This window comes from Mercenaria mercenaria, chromosome 3, assembly GCF_021730395.1.
Source record: "Mercenaria mercenaria strain notata chromosome 3, MADL_Memer_1, whole genome shotgun sequence".
Classification (NCBI taxonomy): Eukaryota; Metazoa; Mollusca; class Bivalvia; order Venerida; family Veneridae; genus Mercenaria; species Mercenaria mercenaria.
Genome location: NC_069363.1, coordinates 38,242,588 through 38,268,520, shown reverse-complemented (window position 1 = coordinate 38,268,520; position 25,933 = coordinate 38,242,588). Strand labels below are relative to the sequence as shown.

The 25,933-nt window shown below is 36.0% G+C and overlaps 1 protein-coding gene across 1 annotated transcript; it reads left to right on the top strand.

Moving 5' to 3' along the window:
• The first annotated feature begins 7,640 nt into the window (after window positions 1-7,640).
• Window positions 7,641-23,686, top strand: LOC123525036 (UDP-N-acetylglucosamine transferase subunit ALG14 homolog). Its single transcript, XM_045303710.2, has 5 exons — window positions 7,641-7,808; window positions 15,182-15,318; window positions 16,809-16,931; window positions 18,155-18,214; window positions 19,546-23,686. Exons 1-5 carry the CDS (start codon window positions 7,649-7,651, stop codon window positions 19,708-19,710), a joined length of 645 nt encoding a protein of 214 aa, XP_045159645.2. The 5' UTR covers window positions 7,641-7,648; the 3' UTR covers window positions 19,711-23,686.
• The last annotated feature ends 2,247 nt before the right edge of the window (window positions 23,687-25,933 follow it).

Below are 25,933 nucleotides of genomic sequence, written 5' to 3'. Positions count from 1 at the left end.
GCCAGAGACAATGCTACATTTCTCGCTTGCAATTTTGATAAAGCCTTTTTTTACTATCAATATTATTAAACATTATACAATGTGGACCTGTGAAGAAGTTTGTAAAACCCTTTCCTTTTTACTGAACAACATTTACATCAGGTTTGGGAATGCAGTTTTTAGACAAGTTGTTGGTATTCCCATGGGAACAAATTGTGCACCCCTTGTCGCAGATTTGTTTTTGTATTGTTATGAAAGAGACTTTATGTTGAGCCTTTCTCCAGATACGTAGGCAGATATTATAACTGCATTTAATAATACATCACGCTATCTGGATGATATTCTTAATATGGATAATCCGTTTTTTGGTCATTTGGTGGGTACTATTTATCCTAGGGAGCAACAGTTAATTAAAACTAACAATTCGGATACTGATGCTTTATTTTTAGATTTACATCTCTCTATTATGACAATATTATACATACCAAAATTTATGACAAGAGGGATGATTTTAATTTTAGTATTGTAAATTTCCCCCATTTGGATGGGGATGTACCTCAGGCTACATCTTATGGGGTATATATTTCTCAATTAATTCGGTTTGCCAGAGCGTGTAGTCATGTCAAGCATTTCAATGAACGTAATCAATATATTACAAGTACACTTCTTTAGCAAGGCTACCGTTATTACAAATTGCGTAAATATTTTGCTAAATTTTACTATCGTAATTCTGATTTAGTTTTAAAATTCAATAGAAATTTAAAGACACTTCTGCGAGAAGGTATTTACAAACTTCGTAAGATATTGCATGGGTCATGGTAATTTTCCAAATGTATTTGGTAAAATTATAAAACGTTTTATTAAAAGAGGTTACGACCCAACTGTTTTGAGACATACCGCATGTTTAGTGTTCAACCCGTTTACAGTTGGACACTACGCTTCCCTCTTTGATTGTGTCTGACGGAAGAGGGGGAGGACTCTATGATAAGCAGTTTATAAATCCTACCAGGACTGAACTGTTTTGATATTTGTCTTCTGGCCTGTTTCGTTGGGCCCTTAAGGGTGTTTCTCTTGTTGCTCTGTCTTCTGAAAAGGCATTGAGTACATACGTTTTTGGTTCTTCAGGTTTGCTTTTTATATATTTATACTCGAGCAATTTTGTGTTTTACATGCCATGCCTTTTTGTTTCCATTACGTGTGTAAGAGATTCACCTGGAGGGGATTACTTTTATTTACACTGTCCCGTGTCTTTGGAACATGGTGTGGGTAAGAGTGAGGTTGGGTGCGCACCATAAACCGGTTTAAGCTCCCCAGTGGTGTTTTTGCCACTGACCGTTCCAAGGCGGTGCCCCACTGTGTTCCTTTGTTTGTTCGTTCGTTTTATCCTGATGTGTTGGCTTTGTGTGTGTGTGTGTGCGTGTGTGTGTGTGTGTGTGTGTGTGTGTATGTGTGTTCCTTTGTTTGTTCGTTTTGTCCTAATGTTTTGGCTGTGTGTGTGTGTGTGGTGCACGCGTCTGCGTGCTGTGGGTTTCGTTTTGAGGAGGCTGCGTTTTTGGTGCGTGGCATTCCCTGTTTGATATTTGTCTTTGTTTTTTTTGACAGGCAAAGTGTAATTTTATTAGACAGTGTGAAAATCATTTCAGCGACAAGAAGATACCATCAGCAGTCAGACTCTCTGGGGCAGGTCCATTGTTTAAGAAAGAACACTTATTGGTTGGACGGATTATCTCAGTGGTTTGCACGCTGGCTTTCCTGTCCAGAGGTCCGGGGTTCGATCCCCGACAGATATGCCTCGAGAATTTTCAGAAACGCTTTCAGTGTTTCCCACCCAACTATAGGTGTACTGGTCAGAAACCCAATCCTTGTAATCCTTGCGTGTATCGGCGCTATACTCCGGGCACGTTAAAGAACCAAGGGGTCTATTCAAAAAGGGCTAGGGTCTGGTAAGCGGATTCCTTTGAATCTGAATATCTGTCTCTTCAACTAGTCTGCACCTGTCAGACATTGTAATATACGCGTATTGTGAACTTGTAGATTAAAGCACATAGTGAGCACAGTTCATATAAAGAAAAAAATACCTCTCCGGAGGGTGCGCCTATCCAAGAGGTGGAAATTACCTGTACAATACAATACAATAATATACATCCCAAACAGTAATTTGTCGTTGAAAATTATTTGGAGTAATCATATCACGTTTTTATTCAAGAGAAAATCTCTGTTTGAGACATTATTTCGATTTTAACATGATATCATTGGTTATTATCTACATACTTGACGATATCAAACAATTGTTTGCCTATTTATTGCGCATATATGGCTCATTTTCTGTCCAGTTTCTCTTACAGCTTCCCGCCACATGATGTTTGACGCTATGACGTATTAATAGTGATATACAAATAGTACAAATGTTGCATAATAACGCACATTGTCAGTCTTAATAGGAAAGTAAATCGGGCCGTGTTATCACTGTCTTTTTCGTACGAAAGTTGCTTCGTAGAGCCGGCAGATGGATTTCCAGTTACATCATTTTGATGTTTAGGATGTCTCAATGTTCGGCGTAATATTTAACAAACGGAAGGAATTTATGTCAATCTACGCTACTCCGAATGTATGAAACACTATAATTTCAAATAAAATCATGAATGCAGACAGAGTGCGAAATTTACGATTCTTGTTGGATGATTAAAATACAATTAAATATCATTGTACTTCAACAGTTTAGACACTATAGAATACAGACATGCCTTCGTACATTTACGACTTGGCTCATCAAAAGCGTAAACTTAAAACCAAAATTTCTGACTGAATCATAATTCTGTATTATGTCGAAAAATATAATAAATCATTTTATTTTGTATCACGTTTGTAGAAACGATCAACTTTTAACATTTATTATTTCTTGTTGTGACGTTTCCGATCCTAGAAAGTTGCTTTGGTGTGCAATTTGTTTTGAAACATTACAAGGGTATACCAATAAGCTAACGCAGCTGTGTGTTCAAGAGAGAGCCAAGCCTTCCCTGCATTTCTGTAACACTGGAGAGCTGAGAAATCACCCTTGGCCTGTCGAACTGTACGACGTTAAGCCATTTCTACTTTGTAAGTGCATTTCATTGCTTGTATGCATGGGTGTCAGATGGAAGATTCATATTCCAATTTTGGCGAACAAGAATTTTGTATGCTAAAATTTTGACATTTTCGTTAGTCGTTGTGGCATTACGTTTTTTGAAACCAAGAGTTTAGATTGCATTTAAAGATATTCTAGTGTTATTTGTATTCTTGTTTAGATGTGTAGTTAACTCAACCCAAGATACTTGCACTGGCAACGGATTATAAGATATGACTATGGAATAGTATTGGATTTTGATGACATTTTCGTTTTTATGTTGTGTAATGTCTGGCATTTGGAAGGATTGATCTTCATGTCCCAGTTTTAGCTTGTTTAAGATCTTCCTAGAGCATCTTGCTGTCTAGTAAAAACTCATAGTGAGATAGACCCTCAGTATCGTCGGTTAAGAGTCGGACTTTATTTTAGATAGGAGACTGTTTAAGTAAATTAATTAGAAAGCAGAGAAGCCCAAGTGAAGAGCATTGAAGAACACCAGGGCCCGTATTCATAAAGAATCTTAGAATCACCTCTAAGATATTTCTTATCTTAATTTTTTAGACTTAGTTAAGAGATATTCTTAAGTTCTTGTTCATAAAACGACTTAGAAAAATCTTAGCGAAAAAAGTATAAGAATAATTTTTTCTTAATTTCATTTCTATGTCTATATTTAATAAGAAATTAGGAAAGCCTGTCACAAGTTAAATTAAGCTTAATATTCTAATAAGTCTATACAGTAAATATGCAATTCATGAAAAACTGTTAATTGCGGTCATTGGCGTCCATTCTATTTTTACTTTTCTAAGATAATTCTTAAAAGTTAAGATAAATGGCCACCTGTCTTAAATTTTAAGAGAAAAATCACCTACTTAAGATAATTTCTAAGCCCAATTTTGTTCTTAGTACAATTCTTAGGCAAAAGTGTTTCTAAGACACATTTTAAGCCAAAAATGAGAAAAACTTAGAAAATGTTGACTTCTAAGATGTATTTCTATCTAAGATTCTTTATGAATACGGGCCCAGATATTACAGGTACTTGTGTGCAAATGTCACCCTCGAAGACTACGTACTGATCTTTATTGAGTAGAAATGCTTCAGTCCACTTGAAGACTTGTTGGCACACGCCATAATTTTGAAGTTTCAAAGAAGTTTAAAATGGTTTACCTTATCAAAAGCTTTGAAGAAATTAAGCACGATTGAATCAGTTTATGAAATTTTGTTAATTAGTTTATCTGTTTGCTCAATCGGCTGAGTTTCACAAGATCTCTAGACGCGAAAGCCATGACTGAGGTTATAAAATGTTATTTTTGGTAAGGTGATCAGAGATACTGGACGCAACTAGATGTTCAAGAACTTTATATAGTATACAAGTTAATGATATAGAGCGATAATTTGTCGGGTCACTGGGTCTCCAATTTTGAACAGCAGTCAAGCAAAAGCCCTGGCCTAGTCTGCTGGAATAGTATCTTACGAGAAAGAATTTTGGAAAATTACTATAGTAGAACATGAACACTTTCATTCCTAAGGTCCTTCTGGGAAACTTGGTGAATACAGTCTTCAGGTGCCAAATTTAACAATAGTTTCTACTAGCTGAAATTAGCTAGTGCCCTTTTTGATCACTAGCTAAAATGAAAAGCTACCGGCTAAAGTTAATAATATTTAATTACTCTATTAATATTTTACTGGCAAAAACTTACTGATTGATCACTATTAGTAGCAAGTCACAAACAAAAATATTTTCTATTAGCTTAAAATAGCTTGTGCCATTTTTGTTGAACAATAAAATGTCATAAACATAAATGATAACATTCCTTTCATGAAGAAAACTGTTTACCTTCAAAACAATTAAACTTTATTAAAGCTCTGAAGACATTTGCTTGTTATATTATTGACTAGCTGAAATTAGCTAGTACATTTCAAACCCACTAGCTATTTTAAAATTACACTAGCATTTAGCTTGTATGCTTGTCTAAATTTGAACCATGGTCTTGCCCTGTAGCTTTGTCTGGATGTAGGTTAGCTACCATTTTGAGAACCAATTCTTAATTAGAGATACCATTAATTATGGAATACTGGGTATAGATACTTTAGAGTTTTTGAAGACAGTTTTCGTGTGAAAGAACGTGGTAATTTATTATAAATTCGGATTGGAACTGTTTATCGAATATATTTGCTATACCTGTAATTTTTATTTTAAGATTCCTGAAACTGGATCTTTAAGAGGTGTCACAGTTTGGGAATCGTGTTTTTAGTTGGATTTTTTCTACCAAAGATTATGCCCACATTGTTACACACCTGTTTCGATACCCATGGTCTTTGTTAGTGGAAACGTCAGGGATATTTTCTAAGTATTCAATGTGTGCGTTTTGGATCTGTTTTTAATGACAGTTTTAATTAAGTATTATGAATTTGTTTCTAATATTATTTCGTTTTCTGATATTGTCAATAATCATGCGAACTGACGTGTTTAGATTTACTCATAAAGTTTCTGACAAAGAAGTACATGTGTATAAATTTTTATAGCTCTTTGGTTTTAACTTTTCTAGAAACTGGGCCGCTCAAAACCTCCACAGAGCTTATAATGTTCACTGTTTCATAAAGCGACAGTTACATTGGGCGCATTCGACATACAAACCCGTGTAACTCTGACTAGATCACCCGAGTTCACCTGAGTGACACGAGTAAAAATTGTAGTCCGAACGCTTTATCGAGTAACTGAAAATGATGGAGAACTTTACCTATATGCTAACAGTTCAAAAGCTTCTGAGCTATAACAATAATAAAGAATGGTTGCTACTTTGACACATAATGACTTCTTTTTCCAAAATAAACAGCTGATCAGACGAGACAGTATCCCTCGTATCAGAAATTATGTTGAATTAGTGGACTATATGTTTTATGTATGCGATACTGTACTGTTAGTTATTACATTGGCGCTGCGTGTATCTTAAATAATGTTTGGATTTTCAATGACAATGAAATAAATGGGTTTTTTTTGTGAAGAACCTAATATAGATATGTTTGATGACCATAATGAGGACAGACAGTCTGATATCGTTGTTAGCTATGAACTGTACGACTTCCGTCAGAGTGAAAGATTAGACTGGATTATTATCAATCGACTTTCAGATTCTGGGATCAAGTAACACTTAGAAAAAATGTTCAGCCTATGATGTTTAATAGACTAGAAATTTCTGTTTTATGTTAATTTATACTTTAAATTATATCTGAAGGAAGAGTTACAACTTATATTAATCCTCTTATGTCTACACATGACTCTATTACCCCGAATCATTTCAAATTAAAAGGGTATAATTATTTCTTTCTTTTTCATTGGTGTGACTGAAATTCATTTAAGGAAACAGCGGAGACCCTGATCACATGATCTGTTTTGCGGTGTTCAGTCTGCACTGTTTGCCAAGACCCATTTATAGGACACTGGGCAAAAAAAAACCCAAACACTCTGGACGGTAACTATTGCCACGCAGGTGTGAGAGAATCCATTTTCCACATTTGAGCTGAATGCCAGGGACAGTTGCTGATACATTTACCATTTTCAACTACTTTTGTATATCTTGACTAGTGATCGAATCAACAACCTTTAGCCAGGGACGTTGATATCACTTAGCCATGTCCATTGAAGAAATATGTTACGAAAATGAGTAAGCCCAACTGCTGTCTTTACGAAAATGAGTAAGCTCAACTGCTGTCTTTATTCCCCCATGCTAATGAATGTCTCTTTTTTTAATAAGAATGTCTCCGTTTAAAATGACATAACTGAATTCACCATGCTCACAAATAGCACTTAACAAACAGTATGCTTTTGCAAGTTTAAACAGTGGGGAATAACTTGGCCAAAGTTCAGTTAAAAGTTATGGAAGCTGATGACATGTCCTTTACAACATTGAAGACATGTGTGAAGTTCAACCCAACCAAACATCTGCCTTAGTTTGGATATACTAACTTGCATGTAAAACTTAAAACTGCATTTTCTAAGTCCAAAAGGGGTATAATTTTGTCAAAATACATATTAGAGTAATGGGACTTGATCATCTGCGGTTATAGTTAATGACCTTAAAAAGTAAAAATAGGTTTCAAAGCAGTATGTCTATAAATGAGACCCATAATTTACATAAGATTCGATCAAGTGTTATCTAACTTGATTATCTTGGTAGGTCTGATGAGTGGACAGACTTGTTTGAAGTTTCAGTTCAATATCATCTGTGGTTATTGAGATAAAGCCTTGATAGTAATTGCATCCAAAATTTTACAAGTCTACCAGCGACGCCATGTTTAAAGTGTTAATGCATTCGGATACGATCACCCGCCTTTCCCGGCTTCAGGAGGTGGGTAAAGTTCGGGTGACACGAGTACTATCGCCCGGGTTACACGAGTTATATTCGAGTAATACCCAGGGTGACTCGGGTTAGCTCGAGTATGTATGCCGAACGCGCCCATTATTAATAGTCCGACTCGTGACGGTCGTATTCATTTCAACTGGCACCGTACAAAATGTACCGATTTGAACCAGATTTTATCATGTATTTTACGCCTTGCCGGAAAAAGATGGACGTACTTTTCGTGCAAGTTGGGGTCTTTCTGGCCTTATTTATTGCAATTTTAGGGCTGGTCATTGTCATTTACCTGATATTTAGTAATGAACCTGTTAACAATCCAAATGTAGACCAAAAGAAATGCGCGTCATTACTTGCTGTCATTGGTTCAGGTCAGTATATTGACTGACGTTAATCAAAATAGTGGGTGGGGTACAAGATTCAGTATGTTCAGGCTATATACCAATAAAAGAAATGGTTCTTTGTTTCATATAAAATTCAGCTACTTCAGGACAATTTTGTTACAGTTTCTAGATTTTCACTCCGTCGTAGACCTATTTTCCACAAGATATCCATACATTTGCTTCAAGAAAACGAAAAGAAAAGATTTACAGTCAACTCGTCCCCTAGTCAACACGTCCCCCAGTCAACTCGTCCCCGATTTGGTCATTTCGTCCCCCTCGGCGATTTCAAATTGGTCATTTCGTCCCCCCCTTTCGGCCCCCTTTTTAAAACGTATTTTTGAGAAAAAAAATCAAAGTATAATAAATTGAGACGGTTTTTTTCTTTCAAATAAGGATATTTTACGCTAAAAATGTACATAAGTTTTCGTTTGTTTTAAGAACTTTTTTGCTTTAAAAATGATCGATTTAACAAGGATTTTCTGGGGTTTTTTCTGTTTTTTTTTTCTCTTTGTTTTTGTAAGTCTGCTATGTTGGATAACATGATTGCTGTTTAAATGTCCGTATTTGATGCTGCTTATTTTCAAACTCTTGCATAAGATTAAACTTTTTATTAAACTTTTTTTATTAAACTTTTTTTATAACAAATACTTTCCTCACTCCAATCAACTATTAACACATTTAATTCTACTAGGGGAAAATTTTGACACATTTCATTCAGTCAATCAACAACTTCTCGTGCAATTAAATACCATTAACACCTTCCAATCAGCCCAATCAAGGCCTTTTAATGTGATTAATAACCTTTAACACCTCGTATGCAGGTATATGCTCATTCTACTTTTTTTTAGCTCACCTGAGCAATGCTCAGGTGAGTTTTTCTGATCGCTCGATGTCCGGCGTCCGTCGTCTGTCGTCTGTCGTCCGTCGTCTGTCAACATTTAGCTTGTGTATGCGATAGAGGCTGTATTTTTCAATTAATCTTCATGAATATTGGTCAGAATGATAACCTTGATGAAATCTAGGCCGAGTTCGAAAATGGGTCATCTCGGGTCAAAAACTAGGTCAAATCAAAGAAAAACCTTGTGTATGCGATAGAGGCTGTATTTTTCATTTAATCTTCATGAATATTGGTCAGAATGATAACTTTGATGAATTCTAGGCCGAGTTCGAAAATGGGTCATCTCGGGTCAAAAACTAGGTCACTAGGTCAAATCAAAGAAAAACCTTGTGTATGCGATAGAGGCGGTATTTTTAGCTCACCTGAGCAATGCTCAGGTGAGTTTTTCTGATCGCTCAATGTCCGGCGTCCGTCGTCCGTCGTCTGTCGTCTGGCGTCTGTCGTCTGTCGTCTGTCGTCCGTCGTCTGTCAACATTTAGCTTGTGTATGCGATAGAGGCTGTATTTTTCAATTAATCTTCATGAATATTGGTCAGAATGATAACCTTGATGAAATCTAGGCCGAGTTCGAAAATGGGTCATCTCGGGTCAAAAACTAGGTCACTAGGTCAAATCAAAGAAAAACCTTGTGTATGCGATAGAGGCTGTCTTTTTCATTTAATCTTCATGAATATTGGTCAGAACGATAACGTTGATGAAATCTAGGCCGAGTATGAAAATGGGTCATCTCGGGTCAAAAACTAGGTCACTAGGTCAAATCAAAGAAAAACCTTGTGTATGCGATAGAGGCGGTATTTTTCAATTAATCTTCATGAATATTGGTCAGAATGATAATCTTGATGAAATCTAAGCTGAGTTCGAAAATGGGTCATCTCGGGTCAAAAACTAGGTCACTGGGTCAAATCAAAGAAAAACCTTGTGTATGCGATAGAGGCTGTATTTTTCAATTCTTCTTCATGAATATTGGTCAGAATGATAACCTTGATGAAATCTAGGCCGAGTTCAAAAATGGGTCATCTGGGGTCAAAAACTAGGTCACTAGGTCAAATCAAAGAAAAACCTTGTGTATGCAATAGAGGCTGTATTTTTCAACTGATCTTCATGAATTTTGGTCAGAATGATTGCCTTGATGAAATCTAGGCCAAGTTCGAAAATGGGTCATCTGGGGTCAAAAACTAGGTCACTAGGTCAAATCAAAGAAAAACCTTGTGTATGCGATAGAGGCGGTATTTTTCAATTTATCTTCATGAATTTTGGTCAGAATGATTACCTTGATGAAATCTAGGCCGAGTTCGAAAATGGGTCATCTGGGTTCAAAACTAGGTCACTAGGTAATATCGCGTAAAAACCTTGTGTATGCAATAGAGGCTGTATTTTTCAATTGATCTTCATGAATTTTGGTCAGAATGATACCCTTGATGAAATTTAGACCAAGTTCGAAAATGGGTCATCTGGGGTCAAAAACTAGGTCACTTGGTCAAATCAAAGAGAAACCTTGTGTATACATATAGAGGCGGTATTTTTCAACTGATCTTCATTAAATTTAGCCAGAATGATTACCTTGATAAAATCTAGTCTGAGTTCGAAAATGGGTCATCTGGGGTCAAAAACTAGGTCACTAGGTCAAATCGAAGAAAAACATTGTGTATGCAATAGAGGATGTATTTTTCAATTGATCTTCATGAAATTTGGTCAGAGTGATTGCATTGATGAAATCTAGGTCGATTTTGAATATGGGTTATCTGAGGTCAAAAACTAGGTCACTAGGTCAAATTAAAGAAAAATCTTTTTGTATGCGATAGAGACTGTTTTTTTCAATTGATTTTTATGAAATTTGGTCAGGTTGATTGCCTTAATGAAATCTAGTTTGAATTTGAATATGGGTCATCTGAGGTCAAAAACTAGGTCACTTGGTCAAATCAAAGAAAAACTTATGTATGTGATAGAGGCTGTATTTTTCAGTTGATCTTCATGAATTTTGGTCAGAATGATTGCCTTGATAAAATCTAGGTCGAGTTTGAACATGGGTCATCTAGGGTCAAAAACTAGGTCATATCTAAGAAAATGCTTGTTTTATCGCAAGAGACCAATTTTTTGGTCCAATCTTAATGAAAATTGGTCAGAATATTTGTTTCCATGAAATCACTAGGTCAAACATGTTTTACACTGTTATGGTGTGTTTCTTAGGTGAGCGACCTAGGGCCATCTTGGCCCTCTTGTTCAATTAATCTTCATGAATATTGGTCAGAATGATAACCTTGATGAAATCTAAGCCGAGTTTGAAAATGGGTCATCTCGGGTCAAAAACTAGGTCACTAGGTCAAATCAAAGAAAAACCTTGTGTATGCGATAGGGGCTGTATTTTTCAATTCTTCTTCATGAATATTGGTCAGAATGATAACCTTGATGAAATCTAGGCCGAGTTCGAAAATGGGTCATCTCTGGTCAAAAACTAGGTCACTAGGTCAAATCAAAGAAAAACCTTGTGTATGCGATAGAGGCTGTATTTTTCAATTGATCTTCATGAATTTTGGTCAGAATGATTGCCTTGATGAAATCTAGGCCGAGTTCGAAAATGGGTCATCTGGGGTCAAAAACTAGGTCACTAGGTCAAATCAAAGAAAAACCTTGTGTATGCGATAGAGGCGGTATTTTTCAATTTATCTTCAAGAATTTTGATCAGAATGATTACCTTGATAAAATCTAGGCCGAGTTCGAAAATGGGTCATCTGGGTTCAAAAACTAGGTCACTAGGTCATATCACGTAAAAACCTTGTGTATGCGATAGAGGCTGTATTTTTCAATTAATCTTCATGAATTTTGGTCAGAATGATACCCTTGATGAAATTTAGACCAAGTTTGAAAATGGGTCATCTGGGGTCAAAAACTAGGTCACTAGGTCAAATCAAAGAAAAACCTTGTGTATGCAATAGAGGCGGTATTTTTCAACTGATCTTCATTAAATTTAGCCAGAATGATTACCTTGATAAAATCTAGTCCGAGTTTGAAAATGGGTCATCTGGGGTCAAAAACTAGGTCACTAGGTCAAATCAAAGAAAAACATTGTGTATGCAATAGAGGATGTATTTTTCAACTGGTCTTCATGAAATTTGGTCAGAGTGATTGCGTTGATGAAATCTAGGTCGGTTTTGAATATGGGTTATCTGAGGTCAAAAACTAGGTCACTAGGTCAAATTTAAGAAAAATCTTGTGTATGCGATAGAGACTGTTTTTTTCAATTGATTTTTATGAAATTCGGTCAGGTTGATTGCCTTAATGAAATCTAGGTCGAATTTGAATATGGGTCATGTGAGGTCAAAAACTAGGTCACTTGGTCAAATCAAAGAAAAAACTTATGTATGTGATAGAGGCTGTATTTTTCAGTTGATCTTCATGAATTTTGGTCAGAATGATTGCCTTGATAAAATCTAGGTCGAGTTTGAACATGGGTCATCTAGGGTCAAAAACTAGGTCATATCTAAGAAAATGCTTGTTTTATCGCAAGAGACCAATTTTTTGGTCCAATCTTAATGAAAATTGGTCAGAATATTTGTTTCCATGAAATCACTAGGTCAAACATGTTTTACACTGTTACGGAGTGTTTCTTAGGTGAGCGACCTAGGGCCATCTTGGCCCTCTTGTTTAGAAACCACTGTCTCCCTACTTTTGAAGTATTTAAGTATTTCTTTTTTATTTTAATGACAAAAATGGATATAAAGCATGTTGGTTATTTTTAGTAAAACATATGTGACAGATATTAGTTGTTTATTTATTCTTTATTTAATTTCTAATTAAAACTTTCTTTTATTATGACCAGAGGTAAGGATTTATTGCTCTCTCTATTCTTACTATGATTTTTAAAAAGTTAATTAGATTTTCTAATATATTATATTTAAAATACTAAGGGCATTGTATTTAGTTTTTCATATTTTATTTCAGTTAATTGTCTTATATTTTCAGTATATTTCTTTTACTATTTTATCAAACCTAATTATTTAAAGTTAATTATTTCTAATATAACTCCTTCAAAACTCACAATGATTTTAAATAAAAGTTTTCAAAGTCAAAAAAGCAAAAATGCCTAAAATATTAAGGGGGACAAAATTTCTAAAAGGGGGACGAATTGACCAAAAGGGGGACGAGTTGACCAAAATCGGGACGAGTTGACCAAATTTTATCATGAGGGGGACGAAATGACCAATTTTGGGGGACGAAATGACCAAATCGGGGACGAGTTGACTGGGGGACGAGTTGACTAGGGGACGAGTTGACTTGATACCAAAGAAAAAGGGGTGTTGAATAGTACGCAGTGAAATGCAAGTCAGCTGAAGTCAGGTACCCTCATATTGCTGCATTTCAGAAAGCGGTCTGCAGAATAAACACCCTACTTTCGTTTTCACATAAACAACTCGAAAACATGCGAATATTAGCATGAAAAGTGTCCTATAATATTTTTATGTTAAATTCATTCCACGAGTGAAATAATGCCCATTTGGCTCCCGATTTACGCGCAAATGCTCGAAAAATGGAAAAATTAGGATCTATTTATTAGAGACTTCTATTGACTACACCACGGAAGCACATTTTTGACCGAATTACTGCATTAAAAAAAAAATTATAACCGGCTCAAAGTACAATTAATTTCCCATAGAGTTACATACAAATACATCAGTTCATGTAGTTCATGTAGTTCTCGATACCATACAGTGAAGAGCTGTATAAACAATGTTGTTTCTTAGGTCCTTTTGACATCTGTTTTCCCGAAATGATATTTGGCACTTTCAGTTCAAAATATATATGTGTATATACTGGTACTTCATGATAAAGTCGACCACCTTCAAATTATTCAATTGCAATTGCTTTCTTTATATAACTGAACATGCCGTCTAATAGCAACCACTTACAACACCAACTGATGTAAACAAAAACAAAATTGGTAAATAATCTTTATAAATAAATTTATGACTTACATTTGTCTGTTTAAAAAATATTTATCCAAATATACTGGGGAAGAGGATGTTTTTTTTGCGCATGCTCACTGCCAACACATGAAGGCCTGACATTGGGTCACTTTTCATTACTTGATAGGGAATGACTTGCAACATTTTTGGGAAAGTTTCAATATAATACTATGGATATTTTTTTTAAATGACAAAGTGTTCGAATTTATCATCAGTCAACGTTTGTACAGTCCCCATTTTGCATACCCCTTTCAGGGCCTCACTTCTTGTGAGTTTGTTTATTAAATATAAATTTAAATTATATCAATTATTTAGTAATAGCTAAGCTTTATTTTGATACCAAGCATTGATACCAATTTGCAGAAATAAAAAAGTTACAGGTAAAAAAACTCATTCTTTATTGAAATAATTTGTGTTAAGATTTAGATGTTAATTGTTTTGAATAACAGTTTATACACCAGTCACCAACTGTATGCCATGTGGATGTAAGTTCTTTCAGTCTTAAATCAGTCTTGATGTGATTATGTTGTTTTTTTAAAGTCTTTTTATTTACTATATAGTCTTAGTTACACATCAAAAACTCAGGGCCAACAGGTCTACAGCTGCCGCATGCATCCACAGCTCCTTTTAATAGTGCATCAGTTTCTGTTTCCTTTATTTTTGCCCTGATCCATAATTTACTATGCAATTTCCCCATTTTACTTTCCGGTAAATGAAAAAATTATATCTGAACTTTGTTCAGGATTAACTGTTGGATGGTTCTTGTATTGTGTCAACATTTTTACGGAAACATCTGCTCTGGAACAGCTGGTCATAATTACACCAGAAAAACTTTTAAATATCTTCTCATAATGTTCACCAAACTTTTTCAGTACATGTATCATCTATGTATAGACCCCGCTCAGATTTCTTCAGATAGTTGCTTTTGGCTCATTTTAATGGCCAACAGATGTAAAAGTAGAAGAAAAAAAGAACACTTACATGGCTTCTTCTCAAGAACAGGTTGATAGATCTTCACCAAATCTGGGCTGTAGAATCTTTGTCTGACCTTATGTCCTATCAAGTAGAAATGAAAAAAAGTATTATGATAGGACTGGTCTGCTACCCTATTTCTTCTAATTTTCAGCCAGGTAGCATGAATTTTGGTAAAGTGAGAAAAGGGTGGAAAAAAAGAAAGTTGTCAGATTTTTTACTATTAGTTCATTGGCACATATCTTATTGTAGCAGCCCATTAGTCCCATTCTCGCATACAAGAGTACTACATTCATCTTGGTACAATAGTGTTGAACGTTCTATCCGAATTAGGATCGTGCTTGCAATAGGTGATAAGATAATTGACGCATGAAATGGTGATTTTTGTGAATGGTAGATTGAACATTATTGTAAGTACAAATGTAAAAGACAGAATTTTTATCAATGTCTGATTATGTGGAAAAGTAGAGTAAACAATATTGTAAATATACCAGTAAATGTACAATACACTTTACAAATGTATACTTTCAGGTGGGCATACAAAAGAGTTACTGAGTCTGATAGAACATTTGGGAGAGAAATATCAGCCTAGATACTACATTATGGCTAACACTGACAAGATGAGTGAGGAAAAGGTTCAAGGATTAGAATCCAGCAAACATAATAAGGTACTTAGTCTAACTTTCTAGTTGAATATTGTTATTTTAGATATAATCTGTTTTACATGTGTATTTTTAGAATATGAAAAGTAATATTTCTGCAGCACAATATTGTCTTGCTGAGATTTTTTAATTCGTCTAAAACGTTTTTCAAGTATTAGGCTGAATTTTCCTGACAAAGTTTCAAACAGGGCAAGTCAGACTTAATGTTAAAGGGTAAGGAAAACCTGACAATAAGTCAATTCTATATGAAAGCCATCCTCAAGCCTTTCATAACGCTGAGAGAATTTTTAAAATTGGACAACTATTGAAAAAGATACGGCAGTTTGAAATTTAAGAAAATGGCTGATCATGGAGGCAGTCATTTTAGTGTGTTTACACACTGCTGAATTCATTATTCAGCAAATAACCTTTTGAGTAACATTCTACCAAGATTATTCAAATTTTTATTTGTCATAAAACATGGCCGCCAGGGGGAGTTGTCACTTTTTCCCTATATGTATATATTGGAAACTTTAAAAATATTCTTGTCAGAAACAGCAGGCCCAATTTTACACAAATGTTTTCTGGGTGATTGTACAAGTTATTCTGTTTAATCTAAAACAAAAAACATGGCTACCAGAGGACATGGTCACTTTTTCCTGTATGTATATAGTGAAAAAAATCTTGTGTGAAACTGCTGGCCCAATTTTAAAATAGTTTTACACAAATGATCCTTGTGTAACCTCCTACCAAAATTTTTCAAATTATTGGGATTCATTTAAAAAACATGGCCGCAAGAGGGCGTGGTCACTTTCCGTATATGTATATAGTCGAAACTTTAAAAATCTTGTGTGCGACTGCTGGCCCGATTTTAAAATAATTTCACACTAACTGTCCTTGTGTGACCTTCTGCAAAGATTGTCCAAATTATTTTGATTCCTCAAAAAACATGGCAGCCAGAGGACGTGGTCATATTTCCCTATATGTATAAAGTGGAATGTTAGAAAATTTTCTTGTTTTAAACAACTGGCTCAATTTAATTTCACACAAATGGTCCTTATGTGACCTCCTACCAAGAGTGTTCAGATTTTTATTTGTCATAAAACATGGCCGCCAGGGGGAGTTGTCACTTTTTCCCTATATGTATATATTGGAAACTTTAAAAATATTCTTGTCAGAAACAGCAGGCCCAATTTTAAAACAATTTTACACAAATGTTTCTTGGGTGATTGTACAAATTATTCTGTTTCATCTAAAAACAGCCACTGGGGTGTGTGGTCAGTGTTAATTTGTGGTTGCAAGTGCATGATTAATTCCTTGGTAAGATCATTTGAGACTGGTTCATGTCATTCAACACTAATGTTTGCCAATTGAAAAGTATCCTTGTGTTGGTTAAAAATGACACGTTTTAGACAACTGTATAGTGTATAGTGTAAATCTTCTGGGTATCTGTAAAGTTAGTGTGTATTTTCTACAGTTACAAATCCACTATATGCTACTTATTTCTTTCTTTGCAGTACAAAATATATAAAATCCCAAGAAGTCGAGAAGTGCAGCAGTCTTGGATTACAACAGTATTATCAACTCTTTATGCATCACTCTACACATTCCCTCTTGTATTCAAGATAAGACCTGATATTGTAAGTACCTTTCTGTCAGTTTAAGCTGTTCGGGTTATGAAAACTGTTCTAAAATACTGAAGTAGCATTTCTATTGTCAGATATTTATGTATTTTTCTCTTGTTCTGTAAAATGTCTCAGTTATACTCCAGTGCACAAGTGCCTGGGTCAGAGGTTATAAAACTGACGTTTGAGACCAGTCTCACATCTTCAGCACCTGATTGGTCGTTTCTGACCAACCAATGGCAAGGCTGCACTCATGAGACTGATCTTCAAACTCAAGTGCCTGAATTGCTGCTGTTGTGTAAATTTCAACTAACAACGTAAAGAAGTACATTTCAACCAGCAAAATGAGAAAATTGATGTGCATTTAAATAGTGGCATCTTTTCACCTCTATTCTAATTTTGTTCTGCTAGCTTAACTTACCTTTTTGATTTGATTTTTAGATAATTGAACTGCATCCCTTACTACCGTGTTATAAATACAGAACCCCGTGAAGTTGTCTATAAAGAACTGAGATTGGGTTTTATTAGCATAATCAACGAAAAACTGTATGACACAGGAAAATGTGAAAAAATAGTATTGTTCATTGCCAGAGATAAAAGGCATATAAAACTGTATTAACAGAAATACCAGTCTGCTAAAAGAATAAATGCAAAAATGGAATAATTTTGTCACATGCATTTCAATGTATTCTGTTACAGTAAACTGAAGACCAAGATGCAAATGTGAATTTTATTAAACGCATGTTTTTATGCCCCCGAAGGGAGGCATACTAGTTTTCAACTGTCCGTCCGTTCGTTCGTCACAACGTTAACTTTTTGCATGAAGGCACTTTACTCGCGAACCACTGCACCAAGGCCCTTCAAACTTCACATGCTGATAGTACATATTGAGTACACGACCCCTACTGACTTTAGGGTCACCAGGTCAAAGGTCAAGGTCAAAGGTCAAGGCGCTGCAGGGGCATTTGTCACCATTAGTGACAGTTCTTGTTTACTGGTTATATCAGACAGGGATATAAATTAGCAGGGGCCCAGTAGCCCATGGCCCCTAGATTTTGGGCTGGGCTCCTAAATTGTTGGAGAAAATGCCCATATTCCTAATGTTAATCATTTATTTTTGACAGTCTGGGCCTCTTAATAAAAATAGCTAGTTTATATCCCTGTATCAACGTGTAACTTTATTTCTAAAGTAGTGCTTGCAATATTTTTGTAATCAGGAGATTCAATCATTATTTCAGATTTTATGCAATGGTCCTGGTACTTGTATACCTGTATGTTTTGCTGGTATTCTTATGAAGGTAAGCATTTTAAATAGTATAGTATAGATGATTAAAAGAAAACCCTTTATTAAAATTTAGGGTTCAGTTTCAAAGCAGGTTTTATTAGAACAAATTGTTGAAGTAAATGTTCTCTGGGTTATTAGCTCAACAAGTCACAACATGCTCAAGGTGACCTACTGTATTGTGATTACTCGCCACCCGTCCTGTGCCTTTCAACTTTTTTTTTTTCAAATCATTTGATGGAAGTTAACAAAATTTGCATGGATGTTCCTTGGATGGTTCTCTGCAAATTGTTTAAAATGTTCCACTTTGTTGCACATCACCAGAGCTAAAATTAGAAAACCCTTCAAAAACATTTTCTCCTAAATCTATGGTTTGAATTTAAAATATTTTCTTGAAGTTTCTTGGGAGACCAAATACCAGGATTGTTAAAAATATTTTGATTTGTCAAAAACATGGCCACCAAGGGATTTGGTCACTGATTATCTCACCAAATGTAAAAGAAGTGCATACTTAAGTGATGCAATAATTTCACATGAATGTTCCTTGGCCAAGATTGTTTAAATTTTTATGATTTAACAAAAAATATAGCAAACAAAAGAAAAGATATAACATTCTTTAATAAACATTTTTTCCTAAAACGCAGGCCAGTTTCCAGAGTAATTTAGCATAGAAACTGAAACATAATTTGAAATTTTGCTGTAATGAAATTTTTATTACATTTATTTTACATGACAGAATTGACAGTTGAAAGCATTGTTTCATTAATTTCAACATATTTAACATTTTATGAAATTTTGATAGTTATGTCATTTTTAGCTTGACTATTCGAAGAATAGGGGAGCTATCCTACTCGCGTCGGCGTTGGCGTTAGCGTGAGCGTCACACAAATGTTAAAGTTTGCGAACCACCCCAAATATTTTCGAAGTCCATTGAGGTATTGCTTTCATATTTTGCATACTTGTTTACCATCATGACCCCAGTCTGTAAAAAGGAGGAGGCAACTCTATCAAGCATTTTGACTGAATTATGGCCCCTTTTCAACTTAGAATAAATGTTAAAGTTTGCGTACCACCTCAAATATTTTCAAAGTCCATTGAGGTATTGCTTTCATATTTTGCATACTTGTTTACCATCATGACCCCAGTCTGTAAAAAGGAGGAGGCAACTGTATCAAGCATTTTGACTGAATTATGGCCCCTTTTCGACTTAGAATATGCTTATTGTAATGTTAAAAGTTTTACTCATTGCTTATATTATACTATCAAGCACTGAGAATAGTCAAGCGCACTGTCCACTGACGGCTCTTGTTTGTAACAAAACTCTGTATTTTCTGTATTTCGTTTCAGGTGTTTTATCAAGTGAAGGTCATCTATGTAGAAAGTATATGTCGTGTGGAAACTCTGTCACTGTCAGGGAAAATACTCTATCATTTTTCAGACACCATGATTGTTCAGTGGCCGCAGCTGCAACATAAATATCCAAAATCTGTTTACATGGGACGTATTGTTTGAATCGAACAAAGGACAATATCACTGAAATTTGCTCAACATAGAGCGACTGCTTTACAAGATTTTACCTCTGCAATGATCACAGTAAGAATGGCTTAAAAAGTTCTGGGAACCATATCAAGCTTCCAGACAAAAAGACTCGTGGGTACTTGTCATTGAGATGGCTTCCTGGTTTGAGAGTAGCCTTATAGGTTCATCTAAATGATGATGGCTTAGTGGTCCCAGGGTATAAGTTAACCTTCAGTGAATTGAAAATGGTACAAATGTTAGTGTATGAGAATAGATGGAGGACTTTAATCTCACAAGAAAATGAGTGTTTCTGTATGATTCTGTTCGAATTCTTTGTATTTTCTGTTATCTGTGAAAAAGGTTTTAGTTCTGAGGAATGGTTTGAATACGAGTTGACTTTGAAGTTTCCAAATTGTCATGCCTGACACTCTGGTTAAATGTTGTCAGCTTTGTTCTCAATTTGATAAAGTGAAATAAATGACATGTATAAAATAACTTTTCATCTGATTAATATAATTGTTGAAAGAAATAAGAAACATGGTCACATTTTCTTTGTCAATATTCATCAATATTTTAATGCAAGTAGAGTGAATACAGCCAAACTTTCATTTTGCTTTATTTCTGCTCAAATTTCAAGGATTAGACTGCCTTGGTAGCCTAGTGGTAAAAGACCCAGTTCGAGTGTGGGAGGTTGTGGGTTTGCTTCTAGGCAGTAGCATCAAGTGCCACCAGTCTACGGTGTGATATTTCAGTGAAGCAGCACTATAAAGTTGGGCATTGTGCTTTCCCCTACAAGTAAACACAGTTGTGTATATTGAAAAGGAAAATAAACCCAAACACACACTTTCAGGGAAAGTTCAAACCACTGAACCTATAAGCATTTCTGTCAAGTTTTTTTTTTTTTTTAAATCTCCACTAAGAATAAATAATGGCAAATAAAATGTTCAACATTGCAAAGTTCAAGTCTATATAAGGTTTGCCTAAGGGTTGCTTTGTTGAAAAATGCACAATAGAATTTAAATCAAAATATGCAAAGTATTTTTTGCCATAGTTTTGTTTATGACCTGTGGACGGATAGCTCAGTGGTTTGCACACTGGCCTTCCAATCCTGAGGTCGGGGTTCAATCCCCGGCAGCTACTCGGGAATTTTCAGAAATGCTTTTCAGTGTTTCCCACCCAACTAGAGGTGTACTGGTCAGGAACCCAGGCAATCCTTGCATGTATCAGTGCTTACACTGGGCACGTTGAAGAACCAGACTGTCTATTCGCAACGAGCTAGGCTAAGTTAGCCGGACAAGCCTGTATCTGATTTCTGATCTCTCTGTCGTGGGGGCTTTGTCTCACTCAGTCCCTCTGGTCAGATCGCTCTGTACTAGTAGAGGATGAATTATGCGCCCTGTGTGGCTACATTTGAACTATGTAAAGCGCCTTTGAAAGTGAAATTGATCATGAAAAGGGCGCTATATAAATCTGTTATATTAATAATAATAATAATAGAATTAAAATCGAAATATGCAAAGTATTTTTATGCCCCCGAAGGGAGGCATATAGTTTTGAACTGTCTGTCTGTCGGTCTGTCAGTCTGTCGGTATGTTGGTCTATCCGCATTTTTTGTGTCCGGTCCATATCTTTGTCATCGATGATTGGATTTTCAAATAACTTGGCATGAATGTGTACCACAGTAAGACGACGTGTTGCGCGCAAGACCCAGGTCGGTAGCTCAAAGGTCAAGGTCACACTTAGACATTAAAGGTTATTGCATTGATGGGCGTGTCCGGTCCATATCTTTGTCATCAATGGATGGATTTTCAAATAACTTGGCATGAATGTGTACCACAGTAAGATGACGTGTCGCGCGCAAGACCCAGGTCCGTACCTCAAAGGTCAAGGTCACACTTAGACATTAAGGGACAGTGCATTGATGGGCGTGTCCGGTCCATATCTTTGTCATCGATGGATGGATTTTCAAATAACTTGGCATGAATGTGTACCACAGTAAGACGACGTGTCGCGCGCAAGACCCAGGTCCGTATCTCAAAGGTCAAGGTCACACTTAGACATTAAGGGATAGTGCATTGATGGGCGTGTCCGGTCCATATCTTTGTCATCGATGGATGGATTTTCAAATAACTTGGCATGAATGTGTACCACAGTAAGACGACATGTCATGCGCAAGACCCAGGTCCGTAGCTCAAAGGTCAAGGTCACACTTAGATGTTAAAGGTCTTTTTTCATGATAGTGCATTGATGGGCGTGTCCGGTCCATATCTTTGTCATTCATGCATGGATTTTAAAATAACTACGCATAAATGTGCGACACAGTAAGATGACATGTCGCGCGCAAGACCCAGCTCTGTAGGTCAAAGGTCCTAAACTCGAACATCGGCCATAACTATTCATTTAAAGTGCCATCAGGGGCATGTGTCATCCTATGGAGACAGCTCTTGTTAACCATAGTTTTGTTTATGACCTATACTATGTATATAATTTAGTTGGCTTTTACAGTTTTAAGAACAATATTCTGACAAAGCTTGATGAAGTAAGGTGTTGAGGTAAAAATAAATCAGTTTTAACCTGAAGTATAAGTCACCCACATCTTATGACACAAGATCCATTACTTTGATGTAGATATTCAATGACTTATGCCCCATTCATACCCTGAATATTATGGTTAATGTTTTAAAGCACTCCATTCTTTCTCTGTTATTACTGATATGGATTTTATTAAAAATCAAAACATATCTTGCCAATTCAGAAACTTCAGACATGAACCAGTTTGTTTACTCTGACAAAGCAGTGTTGCATGGTATTAACCACACCAGTTAAGCTCTCTTTGCTCTATTTCACTATCCAGCATTGCAATAGACAAGTGTGCTGTTTCATCTGACATCTCTTGTTACATTTTTTCATGCAAGTCTAAATTAACAAGAGCTAGTAGAACACGAAATGCTCCCCCCCCCCACACCCCCTTGATGCATTCAGTAGTTGCACAAGGAAAAGAAATTATGTGGTCACTGTGCACTGGATGTTTTACGTACTGCCCTCAAATTAATAAATATTGGTCATTTACCAGTCATAAGTAAACTCTGTATCAAATGTGATTTTAGACCAAAGCATTCTCTAGTTATTTGGCAAAAAAACGTTCTACTGTTCTGGGTCAATGTGACCTTGACCTTCTGAACTCAAAATCAATAGGGTTCATCTGCAGGTCATGTCCAACCTCCCTATCAACTTTCATGATCCTAGGCCCAAGCGTTCTTGAGTTATCGTCCAGAAACCGTTTAACTGTTCCCGGTCACTGTGACCTTGACCTACTGACCTCAAAATCAATAGGGGTCATCTGCTGGTCATGGCCAACCTCATCAACTTTCATGATCCTAAGCCCAAGTGTTCTTGAGTTATCATCCGGAAACCGTTTAACTGTTCTGGGTCACTGTGACCTTTACCTTTGACCTACTGACCTCAAAATCAATAGGAGTCATCTGCTGGTCATGGCCAACCTCCTTACCAACTTTCATGATCTTATGCCCAAGCATTCTTGAGTTATCATCCTGAAACCATATTACTGTTCTGGGTCATTGTGACCTTTACCTTTGACCTACTGACCTCAAAATCAATAGGGGTCATCTACTGGTCATGGCAAACCTCCCTAGCAACTTTCATGATCCTAGGCCAAAGCGTTCTTGAGTTATCATCCGGAAACCGATTGGTCTACGGACAGACGTACCGACTGTCTGGTCTGGATCCATGCTGGTCGCAAACGCACTATGTTGGTTTTCTCATGGCGTGGCTCATATATGGAAATCCAGGAATTCTTTACATAGTAGGAGGCAGTTTATAAAGTTTTATGTATACTTTATTTAAGATAAATATTATTTATTTGATAAAAGATTGGACAGGCATTGTAAATGTCGAGTATTTTGATGTTTAAAACATTGCATATGAAGAAATAAAGTTTTCAGTAAATCTTGTAATGAATTTGTTGTCTGTTTAAGGCCAATTGTCTATACCATAAATATATTGGTTGCCATAGTTTGTTATTGTTGTCATATTTAAGCTGAATAGATTTAATGCTATCCAAGGCCTGCTCACAAACAGAAAAGTAAAGTTCACCATAAATGGATTGCTTCTGCCCAGGTAACTTTTTAGGTCTGGGCTGGAATAGGACTCGGTTAAATCACAATTACAATGTTTTCAAAAAACAGACTGTCAACGATTTTCTTTCTTTCTCTTCTGTTCCAATATTTTCATGTCCTTGTTTCAAAAAGAGGTGGATTCTTGTGTTATGGTCACACTGACAATGAAGCACTGGAGAACTATGGCTGTCAGACATCTTAGATGATTGCTTGCATTCAGTACTTAACCCATTATTTCTAGAGTCAGTAAGTCAAAGCTAAAGTCACAGGATGTTTAGACTGAAAGCAGTTTGCTATCAATAACTTCAGAATACTTAGGCCTGTCACTGAAATTCTTATCAGGATGTTGTCTGTCAGTAGATGTTGCCTATAGTTCTAGATGTCAGCAAATCTATAGGTCAAGGTCCCCTAGAGTTGGAAAACTTCTTTTAATTAACTAGACTGCTTTGACCCAAACCATTAAACTTCATAGGGTGATTGGTTCAGGTGAATAAATGATGCATCAATAAGTCAAATTCAATTTCACAGTTCCATCAAGACTGAAAGCAGTTTCCAGTCAAAAACTTGATACTTATAGGTCACAAAGCTGTCAAATTTCTTACGGCATCTGCGGATGGTCATGAACGCTACTCGGCAGATTATTTATTTGGGTTTTACTGCGCACCAACACAGTATATGTTATATGGCGCCTAACAGGACTACAGGTTTTGGTTTCACATCTCATTTACATTGAAATAAAAACATGAGGTATGGAATCAAAATTTGCATACCTGCTGGAATCACAGTTACAGCAAAACCAAGTGTTAAGACCCTATTAGTCGCCTCTTACTATCATGCAAGGGTAAGGCAGTGGTTCCAATTCTTTTCATACATAGATCGTCTCAGAACCACATGGGGCACTGGGCAGATTAAATATGATTTCAAATCAAAACTGGGCAGATTAAATATGATTTCAAATCAAAAGAAGTACAGAATATCCAGTTACCCTGACAGGCCATGTTATGGGCTCATGAAATTTACAAACCAGTGTTGTCAATCCTCAAATGGTTCGGTCCAGCAGTAAAACCCGGATCCTGTGATAACAGTATCCAGTTATAGCATACAGTTAAGTATGCAAGGTATTTCAATTAAATTTTTGACAGGTGATAAAGTGCTATGAGAACATTATGCCTTGAGTTCATAATGCCTTTATATGTTGCTATATCAAAAATCTGGTTGCTATGGCACCAAATAGTTATAAAAAACTTATGACAAAAGGTGGATCCTGTAACAACTTGAAAAGTATATGACAGCATTGCTCAGGCGAGTTACTGTGATTGCTCGATGTCTGGCAACATTTAGCTTGTGTATGCGATAGTGGCTGAATTTATCTATTTATCTTAATGAAATTTGGTCAGAATGACTGCCTTGATTAAACCTAGGTCAAGTTCGAATATGGGTCATCTGGGGTCAAAAACTAGGTCATATCAAAGAAAAACCTTGTGTATGCGATAGAGGCTGTACTTTTCAAATGATCTTCATGAAAATTTGTCAGAATGATTTCCTTGATGAAATCTAGGTAAAGTTCGAATATGGGTCATCTGGGGTCAAAAACTAGGTCAAATCAAAGGAAAATCTTGTGTGTGCAATAGGGACTGGATTTTACACTGGATCTTCATGAAATTTGATCAGAATGTTTGTTTGGATGAAATCTAGCTCAAGTTTAAATATGGGTCATCTGGGATCAAAAACGAGGTCACCCGGTCAAATCAAAGAAAACTAGGTCACCTGGTCAAATCAATGAAAAACCTTGTGTATGCAATAGGGGCTGCAAAAATTTAGTAAGAATGGTTGCCTTGATGAAATCTAGGTCAAGTTCGAATATTTGTCATGTTGGGTCAAAATATGTCACCTGGTCAAATCAAAAATAACCTTGTGTATGCAATAGGGACTGCATTTTTCAGTGGATCTTCATTAAATTTTATCAGAACGTTTGCCTTGATGAAATCTAGGTCATGTTCAAATATGGGTCATCTCGGATCAAAAACGAGGTCACCCGGTCAAATCAAAGAAATACCTTGTGTAAGCGTTAGGGGCTGCAC

What these genes read in the sequence shown, in the direction of transcription:
- LOC123525036 (XM_045303710.2), top strand. Translation starts at nt 7,649, where the DNA reads ATGGACGTACTTTTCGTGCAAGTTGGGGTCTTTCTGGCCTTATTTATT. An exon ending in AATCCAGCAAACATAATAAG is followed by an intron (nt 15,319 to 16,808) that starts GTACTTAGTCTA and finishes CTTTCTTTGCAG; the next exon opens with TACAAAATATATAAAATCCC. An exon ending in TTGCTGGTATTCTTATGAAG is followed by an intron (nt 18,215 to 19,545) that starts GTAAGCATTTTA and finishes ATTTCGTTTCAG; the next exon opens with GTGTTTTATCAAGTGAAGGT.